At 52.1% G+C, this 17,938-nt stretch overlaps 2 protein-coding genes across 3 annotated transcripts in view; both read right to left on the reverse strand.

Moving 5' to 3' along the window:
* Positions 1-1,409: 1,409 nt before the first annotated feature.
* Positions 1,410-7,716, reverse strand: slc35a3a (solute carrier family 35 member A3a). 2 transcript variants are annotated; one of them, XM_030373552.1, is made up of 9 exons: positions 7,530-7,716; positions 7,307-7,422; positions 6,961-7,173; positions 6,664-6,818; positions 6,205-6,327; positions 4,895-5,069; positions 2,933-3,051; positions 2,040-2,173; positions 1,410-1,603 (listed from the first exon to the last, which is right to left on the reverse strand). In XM_030373552.1, the coding sequence occupies exons 3-9, from the start codon at positions 7,148-7,150 to the stop codon at positions 1,513-1,515; spliced, it is 987 nt and encodes a 328-aa protein (XP_030229412.1). In that variant the 5' UTR covers positions 7,151-7,173; positions 7,307-7,422; positions 7,530-7,716; the 3' UTR covers positions 1,410-1,512. The 2 variants fall into 2 exon arrangements, with proteins under 2 accessions (XP_030229412.1, XP_030229411.1); XM_030373551.1 differs by having other exon boundaries at positions 7,506-7,716.
* A 180-nt stretch (positions 7,717-7,896) lies between these two features.
* Positions 7,897-17,938, reverse strand: part of notch2 (notch receptor 2) — a 50,488-nt gene continuing 40,446 nt past the window's right edge. Inside the window, 18 exon segments of the mRNA XM_030373553.1 lie at positions 7,897-10,219; positions 10,221-10,313; positions 10,316-10,425; positions 10,428-10,499; positions 10,502-10,622; positions 10,624-11,079; positions 11,456-11,553; positions 12,534-12,681; positions 13,199-13,435; positions 13,438-13,520; positions 13,810-13,866; positions 13,869-13,962; positions 14,159-14,243; positions 15,045-15,249; positions 16,042-16,137; positions 16,140-16,183; positions 16,766-17,122; positions 17,694-17,938. Coding sequence (XP_030229413.1) covers positions 9,323-10,219; positions 10,221-10,313; positions 10,316-10,425; positions 10,428-10,499; positions 10,502-10,622; positions 10,624-11,079; positions 11,456-11,553; positions 12,534-12,681; positions 13,199-13,435; positions 13,438-13,520; positions 13,810-13,866; positions 13,869-13,962; positions 14,159-14,243; positions 15,045-15,249; positions 16,042-16,137; positions 16,140-16,183; positions 16,766-17,122; positions 17,694-17,938 — 3,498 coding nt within the window. The 3' untranslated portion in view covers positions 7,897-9,322.

Raw genomic sequence — 17,938 nt, forward strand, 5'->3', positions numbered from 1 at the left:
ACAGAAAATCAATTCTGTGAAGAAATGTGTAACAAAATATGACCTGCGTTCAAATTACAGGATGAAATTGTGCTTTCAGTGTACAGAAAAGATCTGGGGGCACACACAAACACTTGGAAAACATAGTCGTCCACAATACCCGCTTTATTTATCAAGAAACTAAAACATACGTGGTCCTCACCTATACGACACATTACACTCACACACACACACCGAATCATTCACCTACTGCGGAGATCCCACCATTCAGATACTTCTCGTAACATTACCGTAATAAAACACCTTGAAGTCCCGTCACACTCCCAGACGGGTTCAAAACACTCCACTGATTTCATGATTTCAGAGACTTTCAAATCAAACAAAGTTGAATCAACATAACCGTTTGGATTATCGCTATCCATCTCACTAGTCATTTATAATCCCATGTTATATCAAATATTTCATATCAACATAAACATAATTTTTGCCCATTCCGTGACACCATTAAACAGTAAATTAAAGTACAATCAAGTATACTATGGGCTAACAGTTAGCTCTTTATATTAGCTCTCTGTTTGAGTAACTGTTTACTGGTTACACAATGCCAACATTAAACACAGGTCGGATGGTAGGGGGCGAAGAGAGAGAAAACAAATGTTGTTGTTTTTTTAAATAAAAGAAATACATTTAGTACATCATAATGCCCGGCCACAATAAAACATGGTTCCGTAAATCAACGTTAAAAGGAAAACTCAGCCACAAGAGACAGAAATGAGAACGTAATACCACCTCTCCAATCCTTCGGACCAGGCTTGGACGGGATACACAAACACTACTCATTATTGGATGCTCCAACACTGCAGGGATGGATAGAGTCACCAATAGGAAGCCTTCTCTCGCTCATCATCTGGGAAACCGTTCAGCCCACATGCCTGGATCAGGTCACGCCGGTTTGGCAGTAACAAGAAATTGCAGTCCAACAAGTAACTGTAATAGTCAGTCATTCAGTCATGGATTAAATGGTCCTCCCGTGTCTCTTCACACACGGCAGCCAGCAGCTCAAAGATCGTCAAGTGGTGGTGACCGAGTCGACATAAGAAACTAGTTTGGTCACTTCTTCTTCCCCCTCTACCTCTTCCACTCCATGGGTGGTCTTCCTCACCAAGGCACTTGTTGGTGTTCGGAGACTCGTGGTCAACCCTCCCCCAGCTGAAGGACTAAACCCTTTGGCTTTGGCTCTCTCTCTCTCTCTCTCTCTCTCTCTCTCTCTCTCTCTCTCTCTCTCTCTCTCTCTCTCTCTCTCTCTCTCTCTCTCTCTCTCTCTCTCTCTCTCTCTCTCTCTCTCTCTCTCTCTCTCTCTCTCTCTCTCTCTCTCTCTCTCTCTCTCTCTCTCTCTCTCTCTCGTGGGTGACATCATCTAGGACCTATGACCTCCCTTTCCCTTTCCCTTTCCCTCTCTCTCTCTCTCTCTGGTATCTATTTTCTAGTGTAGTACTCTTCGGTTCCTCTGGAGAGTGTCTGTGCGTGTGTCCGCTATGCTCTGCTGGGGTTGGGTGCGGTCTTCCCCTCGTATCCGTACAGGAAGGTGGCCGCGATAACCAGCAATGCTCCCATGAAGAAGACGCTGCGAACAGGAAAACACCGCGTCAACACCCACCTCAGCATGGCGCTGGAGGGATACGGGCGTGGCCCAAGCGTACGATACGATGGAAACACGAGGAGGCTCAGTGTGCGAACGTGGGGGGAGGGTAAAGTTCCAAAGGCACGATGATCAAGGAGTGGATCTACATGAATGGGATTTTGTTAGGGTGTGTTTATATTTTCTGTGGGTCTTTGTATTGGTGAGTGTGCGTCTTTCCCTTTGAATTAGTGAGTGAAGGAGCTAGCGAGTGAGTACGTACGTGTACGTGTGTGTCAGTGCTTTTCTCCAGCATTATTTGGTGTGTCTTTTTCTTTCCTCTGTGCGCATTCAGGGTCTGTCTGCATAGGTAAATATTTGCGTTTCTGCATGCGTGCATGTCTCAGAGGGTGTGTGTGTGTGTGTTTGTGTGTGTGCGTACCTGGTGGGGTCAAAGTCCTGCAGCAAGAAGTAGGAGATGAGGGTGGAGAGGATGATGGACAGCGAGGTGGCGAAGCCCTTCAGGATGTTGTCGGCGTACTTGATGACCGCCGCGATGACCAGACCGCCCAGCGCCTGAGGACAACAAACACACACACGGGCCAGATGGGAACAGGCACCGGCCAACGACCTACTCCGGGACACTGTCGGAACGGGACGGGACGGGACGGGGGGGGCGGCCATCCATGAAGAACAATATTTTAAAAGATGGTCCATGTCTCTGAGGTCTGGAGCGCCAGACGCCTTTGGGACGCGTTCGGAATAGAACAAGCGAAACTAATGTACACAACCTGGGTATTAGTTATAGTACTTAGTTGTGTAGCATCTTATCCTAGTTATCTTTGTTGTATACAGGGGTTGAGTTAACCTAGCGGTTGTTAGTGCTTGGCACTGAGTTTTATGAACATCCTTACTGTACCTGTACTGTACCGAGATATATTGCTCTCCTTCTTCTGACAAATGTACTTATTGTAAGCTGCTTTGGATAAAAGCGTCTGCCAAATACCCTAAATGTAAATGGTATATAGCAGCTGAGTGTCGAGGATGTGGAAGTTCTTTACAGGGAACATAGTATTTCTCTCTGCTGGGCTGAGTCACTTGGTTACCCTTGGTTACACTGCGTACTACAAATGGACATTTCTGGGTCAGCGTTTGCATTTGTTTCCCCCGTTGTCATGGCGTCTCGTCGCGTGTTGTCTTGGCGTACCCTGACGTTCGACAAGAGAGCCGGAGCACTCAGAGTAAGGGGAAGTCATCGAAGTGAACATAAAGGTCACAGATTGACCTGTGACCTGTCGAGGAGTTATTGATCGATTATTGATCGATTAGCGTTACCTGCAGCGCCACCACGGTCCAGGTGATGCCGTTGTACCCCTGGAACATTCCGGACTCGCTCACTCGCTCACCGTCGTAGGCCAGCATCCCCAGCAGCCCAAACACCAGGCCAAACAACCCTACACAAAGACAGACGCACACAGACACACAAAACTGAAAAAAACTCACTAAACACATATCTTTAAACTATATAAATATGGCCCAGAGCGATAGAATCCTACGTTTGCTGCGTCCGATTTCAGGAGAACATTAACATTGAACCTAATGTAGTCGTCTCCAAGTGAATGAAGACGCATTTTTTAAGACAGGAATTCTCGACTCTGCAGTGTGTGTCGTTTGGGCCACAACCTGCTGTTACACAAAAACGACCTAAATTCATTAAAACTTACATTCTCTCCCGGTGTTATGCAGCATATCTGCATTTCGGAAGCTCTTTCTGACTTTAATGAACCAGTGAAGTGAAAATAACATGATATCAATTATTTTCTACACTCTGATTATATCAGATGCAGGCTCTGGAAATCCTGCACTAACACGCAGTGCTACGTCACGGTCTTTCACACGCAAGAGCTTTCAAAAACGCACGAGTCGCTGGCTCCCAGGTATAAAAAAAAAAAAAAAACATAAAAAATAAACTGGACAGGGACATTCATCTCTGCAGACACGGAGGGGCGACAAAAAGCTGAGCTGGCTCTCTGAGAGCACAGAGAAAAGGCGCACCAGCGTTTGTGATCACAGCCAGGCTGCGATGCTAATGCCTACTCATCCCTTTTACAGTACGGCAATAATGATAACACATTCAGGTGAGGCAGAAGGACACACGGACAACAACACAACCTCGTTGTCGGAGGTCGGCCCTCGTGGGACATGAGGTTGCTGTTCCTTTTGCAGCAGCGGACCATCATGACATTGTCAATTATTTTATAATAATTTTGTGAATTACAATTATTCTTAAATATCATAGAAATTGACACATGCTCACATCACATGTAAGCATGGTCATATATGAATTTGCTTGCTTTGTCGAAGCAGCCAAATGAAATGACTATTTTTAGAACGATCTAAAAGTGAGAAAAGCAACCAAATGTTTGCATTTCAGAGGCCAAAATCAGCAAATATTCGGTCCCTGTACTTGATAAAGGATTGAAACGATGACACAGTTTACCACAATGAGCATGCATTAATGATCCATCTATCCTGTAACTGTTGGATAGTGGATAGATGCACTGCGATGAAGCGTGAGAGAGAGTGCAGCCACATTCTTCTCCCACCCCCTGGGGAGAGCTGGCTGTGTCACGACAGCAAAGAAAAATAAATCCCAAGAGTGATTGAGTGAGTGATCGAGTGAGTGAGTGAGTGAGTGAGTGAGTGAGTGAGTGAGTGAGTGAGAGATGGGAAGAGATAAAGACAGAGACACAGAACCACACAAAGAGAGTACGAGACGGGGAGAGATAAAGACACAGAGAGAGACTGACACAGAAAGACAGAACCACAGAGACAAACAGACAGACAGAGCCCCAGAGAGAGGGATCAGGGACAAGAGACAGAGACACAGAGACAGATGCCCATGTATAAGGGATGACCGAGACAGAGACCCAGAGAGAGGGAAAATGGACCACAGAGACCCAGCGAGAGGTAACATGGACCACAGAGACCCAGCGAGAGGGAACATGGACTACAGGACCCAGAGAGAGGGAACATGGACTACAGAGACCCAGAGAGAGGGATCATTGACTACAGGACCCAGAGAGAGGGATCATTGACTACAGGACGCAGAGAGAGGTAACATGGACTACAGGACCCAGAGAGAGGGATCATGGACTACAGGACCCAGAGACAGAGCCCCAGAGATCATGGACTACAGAGACAGACACAGAGACAGAGACCCATGTATAAGGGACGACAGAGACAGATCCCCAGAGACGGGGCCCCTAAGCGGCAGTGCCAGAGGCCGGCCCGGACCTAGCTGGATGTTGCGGACCCAGACGCTCTGCTTGCTCTCCTTCAGGATCTTCTCGAAGTAGACGCCCGCGAAGCCGCTGGAGCAGCAGGCCACCAGCACCGCCGCCACGCCCACAAACTGGGACCCCGTCGCCGGGGCCTCCGTCTCCTTGGCTCCTGGGGTCTCCGAGGGCCACTGGGAACACGGAGGAGCAGGAGGAGAAGCATTCAGCCATTCCCCAGAAAGCACTCGGGTCACCCCAAAGATCTGTGCTGAAACTGGATCCGGCTAGCTTCTCTGCGTCGCAAAAACATGAACTCGATTTGAGGCGTACTGTAAACGTATCCGATTCCCTCCCCTCATGAACAGATCGTCATCGTGGGAATAAGGAAACCAATGCTGCAACTCGATGCCAAGGAATGGTATTATTTAGACCAGAGATGAGACCAGATACATTCTTTCTGCTTCCAATCAGTAGATAATATGTACTAGTGAGTCTTCCAGCGGAGGCTTCTATCCAAAAGGACTTCAGTGAGCTCGGCATGGCCTTACGGAGCCTCATGCCGACCTGGGTGGCCCTCGGGTCCGCCCCTCACATTGGGCATCAAACCCAGAACCTTTGGGCTGGGGCACGATCCCCTTAGCCCAGTCTTTCCCAAAGACTGGGTCGCGAGCCACATGTGGGTCGCTGGAGATTTGAATTGGGTCGCCAAATAAATTGAGCAAAAAAATACGTACTTCCTTTCTTTTCTTACACATTAGCATTTTTACAACTTTCAACAAGAAACATGTTTTTGATAGTACTGAATGTTTGTATTGTTCTGATAATTTTACTTCTAATATTGAATCTAGTAGAAAGGCTAATGCACATTGTGAGAGGAAATAACTTGTGAGAAGCCAAAACAAGGAGATGTGAACTCCGCCTAATGCATTTATTTGGTCTCATTTCGGGCCGAGTATTTAATACGTGGTATTATGTTTTCAATAGCAAGTGCATTAAACAAAGTTGTGATTCATGTCTTCGGAATGGCTGTTTAAGTTCATACATAAGGGGAATCGGAATTGGCAGTAAAAAAAACGTTAGGAGGTTATGCACAAATTTGTTCTTCTCACGATTTTATAGATAAGGCCATATTGTGATTTGGGTTTGTAGTTTAAAACAAATGGGTCCCCAGAAAAAAAGTTGGGAAACACTGCCGTAGCCCCTAGATCCATCCCGTAGCTTTATTGCCCTCACTAGGCCTCATGGTACCACTATGAGGTCACATAGTGACCTCATAGTGGACACAGGTCCGTGTCACCCAATCCCGCGTGCCCCTGTGGGTCGTACCTGGACCAGAGCGACGCCGGCCATGAGGATGAGCAGCGAGAGCCACTGGTACACGCCCAGCCGGCGCCCCAGCATGGACACCGAGAACAGCGCCGTGGTGAGGATCTTCAGCTGGTACGTCACCTGGGGGAGAACCACAACGCAGGGGGAGAACGTGTTGAGGCGGCGGGGGGTATCGGTGCAGCCGGAGCAGCAGGCTGAGGGATTGTACTGCTGCTGCTAAGTAAAGTGTCATTAATGGGCAGCTTTTATCTGCTCACTGATGCGTACGGGTCATAGTAGTTCAGGTAGAGCGTGGGCACGCATCTTTCCGCTGAAGAGGAAGATGTCTAACTAACCACTAGATTATATTCGCCCCACAGTAGCTAGTTAACCATCCATGACACAACGTGCAGATGTATGTTTTCACTGCCAGTGTTTAGTAATCTTCCACCGGTCCGAGTCCGGTGGTGACTTTACCTGGTAGGTGGCAGCGTCGAGGTTAGACAACGCCACGTAGAGCAGGTTGTTCTGCAGGGTGTAGATCCCGGACGGAACCGCCAGTTTAAGGGTGTCTATGGGCTTGTGGAGGATTTCCTGGCGAAGGATGCTGTTGAGGGCTCGAAGGCTGTAGTCTAAAACATACCAGGACAATAAATCATGTTCAAACTAAACAACTTTAGGGTATTGATGATGCTTATTCCGACCCGGAAGATTACAACATAAAAGAAAAAAGGAAAAATAAAGACATATTTGTAGACCGTTCACTCTGCTTACTGTGTTCCTTTAAGACGAGCAGAAGACAAGCCACGATCTTCATCAGCTCTGCGACCACCACGGCGGAGGAGGCCAGGTACCGCGGGCCGTCCCCCTGCAGGGTGCGGGAGTACCGCATGGTGAGCACCAGCGACGTGGTCTGGAACACCAGAACGCCCAGGGACAGGTACTTCAGCCTGGGGGACGCCATGGTCCACTAGTCGGTAGTCAGGCCTGAGAACATTAAAAAAATAAGTGATGAAAAAATACAGGGAAGAGAAGGGGTTGGATTTATTCGTTTTGGCTGTTAACTATGATACGTGAAGATATAAAGATGTAACGAAAGAAGGAAACAGAATGCTCTCACCTCTCTTGATACTTCCAGAGACAGCCTGTTGAGAGCAGCTTCAGATCAGCCAGTCGACTTCGTAACATTAAAGACTCCGCATCGGGTAGTATGATGAACAGCAGTATCCTAGTATCCTTTATTTCAGATAAGAGTTAATTCAACAGACCGTTGCAATGTAAATAGTGACTGCAATGTCAACAGAGCTGTCAGAACAGACCCTCCAGTGCCCGCGTCCGTGTACCTCAACCGTCCGTCCTCACGCCGACAAACAGCTCTGCACAAGCTCCTACATTTAAGCCCATTTTAGCTCAAATCTCGCATGTTTCATTTATATTAGCGATTAGTTGCAAGTGTCTTCTTAGAGAAGGCTGAACTTATCAAGGAAGCGACCACCAGATCGAATGACTTCCGTAGTGGTTATTTTCTCTGGTCTCTTGCGGCGTACCGCCCCCATCAGGCCGGGGACGGTATTGGCCGACAAATGTATCTTGGCTTTCTTTTTTTCTATCTTTTTCGTTTTTTCTGTCTACTGTCCACTATTCAATCTGATATTCAATACTGGTATGAAACTTAATTTTGCATTTCAAAACAAAACACCAGAAGACGAGTTTGAGGGTCTAACAGGATCCAAACTTTATTTCAGAGAGTATGTGACGATTCCATTTATTTTCATCAGACAGCTTTTGTTCTTTCTCATTTGACCAATCTTACTTCATGTAATTAATACACATATACATATATATGTATATACATATAGATATACATACATATACACATATACATGTATATACATACATATATAATATTAACTACTTATGGTTAACAGAACGAAAATACAATTAAAATATAAAACAGACTATTTACATGCATACGTAACAAACATTACCATGCATAGTATTGAGTGGAAATAGGCTCCACAGGCACGGTAACACATTATTGTGGATTTAACAACCATGTAAAACAGAACATGTCAATGTTGGAACACAACATTGACACAAACGTGTGTGTGTGTGTGTGTGTGTGTGTTTTATTAGTCTTTCAATTCAACAGACTACAATGGAAAATAAATCCATTCAAACGTTTAAGCTGGTTTCCAAAGGTAAAATTAAACAAATAAAATATACAAATTTGGCCGACTAATATGATTTGGTCTTGGACATATTGCTGTTGTATTACGATTAACACTAGAGCAAATGATTGTCTGTGGCTCTGGCAGAGAGACAAGGCGACGCTCCGATCGATCCACCCTATAGTACGGTTATCAACGACTGTACAATTACACACCCTGGCATTGGTAGAAAAAAATGATAATCAAAAGAACAATTAAAGTGGCACAGATACACTGATTGTAGTAAGGCTGACACATTGACTTCAGAAAGATATTGACCATTTTAAGAGACAGACAACATACTACATAATGTTTATAATAACCAATATTTCACCGTCAACTGGTTTGTCCACTAATTTGTATTCTGCAAAAAAAAAAGAAATGGTCTCATCAAAACTATAATGCAAGTAGCAATACTAACATATGATTTTTGCATAAAGTCTTTCAAGCCTGTTACAGATTGCCGGCAGGTATTTGTGTCTCCAAAGGTTGGACACTGGCTAGTTGTATGTTTGCGTTGCAATTTCTCTCTACATTGAGGCTATACCCAAGTGCATGGAACACAATGTTGTTTCTAGGATGAAGGCACACAGCTGTAGCAAAGCTATTTAGACCACAGGCTGCAGAAGGGAACATTTGCATTGTCGTTCTCTGAATTTGCATTTCTGTACATGCAACCGATATTTATATAGAAAAAAAAATCCCCCTTTTTATCAGGTCCTTCCCCGACCTTCTGCTCTTACCCTCACCGGCGGGACGCGATCCGCTCTTCTTCTGCTGCTCCTCTTGGGGAGACACAGTGGGGCGCCCGAGCCTCCAACCCAGACGAGCTGGGACCCCAAGCCCCCCCCCCCCCCGGGGGTCCATCCAGACCGCGGTTAAGACTCAGAACATCACCTTCGTTTTTTTTTTGGTATTCAGAAGCTTTATTTTTCTAACAGACGATACTCGACAAAAACCCTATAAAAAACAAAAAAAAACACAGTACTCTTAAGTGCAATAAATGACAGACGACAAAAAGAGATGAAAACAGAACACGTCTCAAAACGGGAGACGGATGAGTAACATGACGAGTGAAGTGTCGTATTCTTTTGGACTACATAAAGACGAAGAGTCCGGCGTCCTCCACCTCCTCCTCCTCCTCTCCTCCTCCTCCTCCTCCTCCTGGGTCGGGGGGGGGGTGACCCCCCTGACCCTAGGCGAACACCTGCATGCCCCCCCTCTGCGCCGGCCTGCGAGGCGGGGGGCGCGGCCGGCGGCTGCAGCAGCAGCTGGCCCTGCTCGGGAATGTGTGTGTGGTGGGAGGAGGGGAGCGCGTGGCGGGGGTTCCCCAGCGGGGTGGGGCTGGTGGTGACGTCGGACCAGTCTGAGTTGGAGTGGGGCGAGGACGAGGACCAGGGGTCGGGGGACTCGGGCGACGGGGTGAGGTACGGGTGCTCGCTGGGCGGGTGGGCCGGGTGGCCCGGGGTGGTCCCGTCGGAGCCGGCGGTGGAGTAGCCGTGCTGGGAGGGCGGCGTGGGGTACTTATCCACCGGGCTGTGCCGGGCCTGGTAGGGCGGCAGCGGGCGCGGCTGGCTCTCCGCCATGCCGTGGGGGCCGTGGGGGCCGTGGCCCAGGGCGTGGTTGTGGGACCGCTGTAGGGCGTGGCCCATGCCGTGGCCCAGCGCCACCTGCTCCGGGAGCTGGTACATCATGCCCTGGTGCGGCGGCCGGCCCAGGTGGCCCTGGCCCTGGCCCTGCGTCCCGCCCTGGGCCTGCTGCACCGGGCCGCCCTGGGGGCCGCCCTGGGGGCCTTTCAGCCCGCCCGCCTGGCCCCCTCCGGGCCCCAGCCGACATCATCTGGAAGGTGACGATGGGGGGCAGCTGCTCCCGGCTCATGGTCACGTTCATGGGGCCAGCCCATGGCGCCCGGGCCGCGGTGCTGGCCCATGCCCGGGTGGGCCCCCCGTCATGGGGTGGGGGACCAGGCCGAAGAGGTGGCCGCCGTAGCTCTGCTTGGGCATGCGCACCCAGGCCTGCTGCTGCCCAGCATGTGGCTGACGGGGGGCAGCAGGGGGCGGGGGGCGCCCGGGCCGGTCAGCAGGGAGGGCGGGGTGGCCGCGGGGCCACGGCCCCCGGGGGGTCCCCGGTGTAGGAGTGCGGAGACTCCAGGGAGTCCACGGGGGACATGGTGACGGAGGCCTCCGGGAGACCGCCCGCCGCCTTGGGGGCGTTGGCGGTGGCCCCCGCCGGCCCCACCGCCGTTCATGGCCCCCGCGGCCCCGCCCACGCTCACGCCGGGCCCCTCCCCGCCGGTGGGCTTCTTCCTCCGCTTGGCCTTGGGGTCCTTCAGCTCCTTGGCCCCGGGGCCCACGCCGCCCACCTTGGCGCCGCCGGCGCTCCTGCGGCTCTTCTTGCCCTGGGGCCCCGGCCGCATGCCGATGAAGGCGTTGCCGTTGGCCCCGCACACCAGGGAGGGGTGGCCCCCGCCGCCGCCCAGGTGGGGGGGCCCGTTGTGGGGGCTGTGCACCAGGTTGTACTGGTCCAGCAGCCGCACGATGTCGTGGTGCATGCGCTCCTGGGCCGTGTCGCGGGGCAGGCGGTCCAGGTGGTCCGTGATGTCCCGGTTGGAGTAGTGGTCCAGGAGGACCTGCGCCGCCTCGAAGCTCCCCTCGCGGGCCGCCAGGAACAGGGGGGTCTCCTCCTGGGGGGGGGGGGGGCACAGGGACGTCAGGTGGACGTACACGTGTATAAAGTAGATACATTAGGGCTGTCAAATTAACGTGTTTTTTTTTTCTGAGATTAATTAATCGAAAATGAATGCGGTAATTTCGATTAATTAATCTCAGAAAAAATAACGCGTTAAAAAAAATGTACGTAGATTGATTGCGCTTCTATAGTGCCCTTTGACCCGGTGCGTCATTTGCATTGAAACAAGGCAAATGCTCTACCCACGGCGGGGGGGGGGGGGGGGGGGTTGCTCTACCCACGGCGACCTCTGACCCCACGGAGGGGGGGGGGGGGGGGGTCGCTCTAACCCCCGGCGACCTCTGACCCCCGCGGATGGGGGCTCCACCCACCTTGTTGTCCTGCATGTCCCGGTTGGCTCCGTTCTTCAGCAGCGCCAGGGTGGCCTCCACGTTGTTCACCGCTGCCGCCCAGTGCAGAGCAGACTTGCCTGTGATTATGGGATGGACGGGGATGGGAATGAGGGAAGGAATGAAGCTTTAAATCTTTAAGACTATCTTAAATGGAATTGGAATCCATCTCTCCATGAATAGGGCGTAGAAAGTAGAGGAGGAACATTCGATTATTATGTTGGCTCTATATTTTGTTGATAAATCGTGAAATGCTTAGTTTTCTAAAAGTTCGACAGCGGGTTTTTTTCTCCGGTTTTATTAAAAGATACATACCAACAATAAAAAAATATATATTAAAAAAAATCTGGGGATTTTTCTGAAGTATGGGCAACAAAACATAATATCCTGATTTTCCAATAACAGCGGCACGGCACGGGGCCACTGATCCGGGGCGGTTCAATGGGCCCTTGACGCCCGTGGCCGTGGTCGGTGTTAGCGTGTACTGACCGTGGTCGTGGTTGGCGTGTACTGACCGCGGGTCGTGGTCGTGGTTAGCGTGTACTGACCGCGGTCGTGGTCGGTGTTGGCGTGTACTGACCGTGGTCGTGGTTGGCGTGTACTGACCGTGGTCGTGGTTAGCGTGTACTGACCGTGGTCGTGGTTAGCGTGTACTGACCGTGGTCGTGGTTAGCGTGTACTGACCGTGGTCGTGGTTAGCGTGTTCTGAGCGGGGTCGTGGTTAGCGTGTTCTGACCGTGGTCGTGGTTAGACGTAGTACTGACTGTATCGTGGTTAGCGTGTTCTGACCGTGGTCGTGGTTAGCGTGTACTGACCGTGGTCGTGGTTAGCGTGTACTGACCGTGGTCGTGGTTAGCGTGTACTGACCGTGGTCGTGGTTAGCGTGTTCTGAGCGTGGTCGTGGTTGGCGTGTACTGACCAGTGGTCGTGGTCGTGGTTTAGCGTGTACTGACCGTGGTCGTGGGTTAGCGTGTACTGACCGTGGTCGTGTTTAGCGTGTTCTGAGCGTGGTCGTGGTTAGGCGGTGTTCTGACCGTGTCGTGGGTTAGCCTGCACTCACCGTGGTCGTCGACGGCGTTGATGTCGGCGTGGCAGTGCACCAGCTCCTCCACCATGCCCTCCACGGCCAGCCGGGCGGCCAGGGTGAGGGGCGTGGTCCCGTCGTTCATGCGGGCGTTGAGCTCGGTGGCGCGGTTACGGATCAGGATCTGAGGGGCGGAGCAACACACGGCCATGAGGATGGGGGGGCGGGGCAACAACACGGCCATCATGAGGGGTCGGGGCAACACACGGCCATGAGGGGGGGCGGAGCAACACACGGCCAGAGGAGGGGGGGCGGCGCAACACACGGCCATGAGGGGGGGGGGGGGGGGGTCACACAACTCGCCATGAGGGGGGTGGGGATGGGGGGGGCAACACACAGTCCATCATGAAGGGGCGGGGCAACACACGGCCATGAGGAGGGGGGGGGCGGGGCCATGAGGAGGGGGGGGGGGCGGGGCAACACACGTCCATCATGAGGGGGCGGGGCAACACACGACCATGAGGGGGGGGGGCGGAGCCACACACGGCCATGAGGAGGGGGGGTGGGGAGGTGGTGGTGATCGGGTGGTGATCTGGTATTGATCGGGTGGTGATCGGGTGGTGATCTGGGGGTGATCTGGTAGTGATCGGGTATTGATCCGGCGGTGATCCGGCAGTGATCGGGGTCAGACAGACGCTCACCTGGAACACGCCCTGGGCGTCGGCGGCCACGGCGGCGTGCAGCGGCGTGCGGCCCATGTTGTCGTGGGCGTTGGCGTCGGCGCCGGCGTCCAGCAGCCGCTTGGCGGCGTCGGCGCGGGCGTAGCGCGCGGCGAGGTGCAGCGCCGTCTCCCCGGTGCGGTCCGTCTGCGCCAGCAGAGTGGCGCCCTGCCCGATGAGGTCAGAGATCACGCTGGGGCCCGGCTCCTCCCCCCGCTCTCCTCCTCCTCCTCCTCCTCCGCGTGGAGGCCGCAGTCCAGACCCCCCGCCGTGCGCAGCGAGGCCAGCATCAGGGGGGTGCCGTCTGGGGGGGGGGGGTCACGGTGTAGTTATAGATAATATAGAGTCTATATAGTACAGCATCAGGGGGGTGTAGCCGTCTGGGGGGGTCACGGTGTAGTTATAGATAATATAGAGTCTATATAGTATATAGTACAGCATCAGGGGGTGTAGCCGTCTGGGGGGGGGGGGGTCACGGTGTAGTTATAGATGATATAGAGTCTTATAGTATATAGTACAGCATCAGGGGGTGTAGCCTTGTGTGAGACCACCCGGCGCCCGGTGAACCGCTAAAGAGAGGACGGTGCCCCCACCTGGCCCCTTGACGTTGACGTCCAGGCAGTCTGCGTCCAGGTCGGCCTGCGGGGGGTGAGGCTGATGTCGGCCGCCTTGTGGTGCTGCAGGGTCCACTCCCGCCGGTCCACCCCGCTGTCCATCGGCAGCGGGAGGAGGGGCTTGTCCTCCGTCTGCGGGGGGGGGGGGGGGGGAGCTTATTACACAAAACAGTACAGCAGGACGGGCAGACAGGAAGACAGACAAGAAAACAGACAAGACACAGACAGACAGACAGACAGACAGACAGCAGACGGACTGAGAGACAGACAGGCAGGTAGACAGACAGACAGACAGAGAGACAGACAGACGGAGAGACCGACAACTTACCCGTTGCCTCTTGGGAGGAACGTCTTCGAGCCACCTCTGTCCCTGGCCTCCATCCATCATGGGTCCGTCGTGGGGGATAAAGTTCCTGAAGGGAGGAGGAGGAGAGGAAGAGGAAGAAGAAGGAGGTGTGAGGGGAAGGCTGAAGGTAGGGCAGCAGATCGCTGGCTTCATTACAGTTCAACGTTCTAGACGTCTCACTCCATTCAAGCTCTTCAAGGTCACGATGGATCCTGATGGCTCTGACAGAAAGCCATCTACTCAATAGCATAATAATAAATGACACGGATCTGCTCGACTGTAGTCCAGTAAGGTGACGTTCTCATCTTGCTGGGGGGGGAGGCGGTCTTGGTGGGTGCGCTCGTTGGGTTTCCCCAAGATTGGAACGTGACTTTGCTGTGACAGCCTGAATATAAACGATGTCTTAATGTTTTGGACTGAACTGAAAGCACTAGAACCCACTAACAACGCACTAGAACCCACTAACACACTAGAACCCACTAACAACATACTAGAACCAACTAACAGCACACTAGAACCCACTAACAGCACACTAGAACCCACTAACAACACAGTAGAACCCACTAACAACGCACTAGAACCCACTAACAACGCACTAGAACCCACTAACGCAGTAGAACCCCTAACAACGCAGCACTAGAACCCACTAACAACGCACTAGAACCCACTAACACACTAGAACCCACTAACAAGCACTAGAACCCACTAACAACCACTAGAACCCACTAACAACACACTAGAACCCACTAACACACTAGAACCCACTATCAACGCAGTAGAACCCACTAACAACGCAGTAGAACCCCTTAACAATGCAGCACTAGAACCCCCTAACAACGCACTAGAACCCGCTCCCAGGGCCACTGACTTCATGCCGAAGTCGTCCTGTCCGACGGGCTCCCTCCGCTTGTCGTCCTTCTTGGCCATGAAGCCCTCGGGGAGCCAGAGGACGCCGTGTTTGCTCTTCCTCTTGGCCGCCAGCATCCCCAGCATGAGGACCAACAGGGCGATCAGCGCACACACGCCGCCCATGTAGAACAGGAGGTGGCTGGAGGAGACTTCCTCCCGTTCGGCTGGGGGACAAAGAGAAAGGAGGTTTGTTCTATGGCGCAATGGTACAACATACAGGGAACAGGGTCAACATTGACTAGTAGTATCGGCAAATACACATTGGGGACACAAAACGAGACACAAAATATCTATATTTTTTAAGAGGATGATGAATATAATGTTGTACAGGGCTTGTACACAAACAGAATGCATCATGGGATCTTTCGTTGGCAACACAACGCTATATTGAGAGGAGTCAAGGACTTACCACGTCTAATATAAAAAAACGCTGAGGCAGTTTAAAACAAACAATGCCACCCCAATAATGACACCATTTTACAACAAAACTCAACAACGACCGAAAAACTTTTTCGGCCTGTCAACACAATGCTCCCAAAATGGCGGCGATCATGGCATATGCCCGCACGCAAATCTTTTGTTCGTAGGATGGTGGGGGTAAGTACCGCCTTTTTCGCCTCTGATTGGTTAGAAGGGCTCTCCTTTAGAGCCATATTTTTAATTTACTACTCTACTAATTTGTATTTTATTTTTTCCAGCGGCAGCGAATGATAGGTAGGTTGTTTTCATTTAAAAACGAGAAAATTCGCTCATCCTTGCACAAAATGAAGAGGTGCTGTACAAAAACGTAATTATAGTTTGCATCAAAAAAACAAACGTTTTTTTATTTTCATTTTTAAAGCTCATACAATTATTTGGGTCGCATATAAATTGACAGGGTCGGTCGGAAACCGGAACCAAACAACATTTCCTTTTAGGCCCAATGGTCCAGTCAGCTCAGAGCCCGTGGTACTTACTGGTGACGGACACCAGGGGGTAGGGAAGCTCTGCCCTCAGGTGCTCGGCGGCGATGAAGGAGGCAGCCTGCTCAGTCTGGAGGAAGCAGTCGCCTCGCTCTGGGCGCACTCGCGGTTATCGATCTCCAGGAAGACCTTGGAGCTGGAGGCCGGGCGAGGGACATACGAGAGAGACATAGGAGAGACATGAGAGAGAGACATAGAGAGAGACATGAGAGACATAGGAGAGACATAAGAGACATAGAGAGACATAAGGAGACATAGGAGACATAAGAGAGAGACATGAGAGACATAGGAGAGACATAAGAGACATAAGAGAGAGACATAGAGAGACATAAGACATAGGAGAGACATAGGAGACATAGAGAGACATAGGGACATAGGATAGACATGAGAGAGGGCAACATGAGGGACATAGGAGAGACATAAGAGAGAGATGAGAGAGCAACATGAGGGACATGAGAGACATGAGAGAGAGCACATGAGGGACATAGGAGAGGCATGAGAGAGAGATGAGACAGCAACATGAGGGACATAGGAGAGACATGAGAGGGGGACATGAGAGAGATGAGAGAGCGACATGAGAGACATGAGAGGGAGAGAGACATGAGAGAGAGACATAGAAGAGACATGAGAGAGAGAGAGAGCGAGAGAGACATGAGAACACTGCACAAGGTTCAATTCATTTAAATGTTCTTTGTAAAACCAGGAGGTCTCCGCTCACCCGATGACCTCCTGGGCCAGCTCCCTCTTGGCGCGGCCGGCGTGACTCCGCCGCGCCTCCTGGCCCCCCTCCTGGCCCACCTCGGGGCCGTAGTAGGGGAACACCATGGGCTTCTGGTCCTTGTCCCGCCGCACGCGCAGGTTGGTGTGCAGCAGGGTGCCCAGCGAGCGGAGGAAGCCCAGCATGTCCTTCAGCAGCTCGTCGGGCTGCAGCAGCACCACGATCACCAGCGTGCCGTCCGCCACCTTGGGCGGCTTGTCCGCCGAGCAGTCCAGGCCGTCCCAGCCGCACGCCTCCTTGTTGCAGCTGCGGTCGCACACGCCGTCGCCGTAGTGGTCGGCGCAGTAGCGGTCGTACCTGGGGGTGGGCGGAGCGGAGGGCGGGAGGGGGAGGGGGGGTTTGTTGGTTGGGATTAGAGAGCCAGACTTGTGTATGGTCTGCACCGACGCTAAAGCAAAAGGGACTGAGGTAGGGGCGACGGGAGCTCGGGAGGTAGAGCGGGTTGACCGGTAACCGGAAGGGTCGCTAGTTCGAAACCCGGCTCCTCCTAGCTGTGAGCCGAGGGTCGAGGTGTCCCCGAGCGATTCTTAGTACGATTCTTGTAAAGAAAGATGCCATCATTTACATTTTTCTTTGTAGCACATATCAGTGATGGGAGGACGAATTTATTGATCAAGTTATTGAAATATTTTCCGATCAGCGTTGACTACGGACGTCATTCTAAGCCAGGAGCAGGCTGAGATGTTGCACATAACGACTTTAAGAAACACAGAAATATTTGATTCATTAATAATTTTCCATTTCTTGCGATCATATGATGTGTGTGTTTGCGGTAGTGCGTGTGTGCGGTAGTGCATGTGTGCGGTAGTGCGTGTGTGCGGTAGTGTGTCGAGGGGGGGGGGACGGGGACAGGGACGGGACCACCTACTTGCACTGCGGCGACTCCTGGCACTCGAAGCTGTCGAAGAGGCAGCCCGAGTTGTCGCACTCCTTGTCGCAGCGCTTGTTCCGGAACAGCTCCCAGCACGGCACGCTGGCCGTGCAGTTGCTCCACGGACGCTCCCAGTGCAGCGAGCAGTCCCCGCCGTCCCACTGGCACATGTGGTTGTTGCACTGCGGGTCACACACGCGGTCGCCCGCCTGCTGCTCGCACTGCGGGTACGGGCACGCCGA

This window comes from Gadus morhua, chromosome 12 (genome assembly GCF_902167405.1).
Source record: "Gadus morhua chromosome 12, gadMor3.0, whole genome shotgun sequence".
Classification (NCBI taxonomy): domain Eukaryota; kingdom Metazoa; phylum Chordata; class Actinopteri; order Gadiformes; family Gadidae; genus Gadus; species Gadus morhua.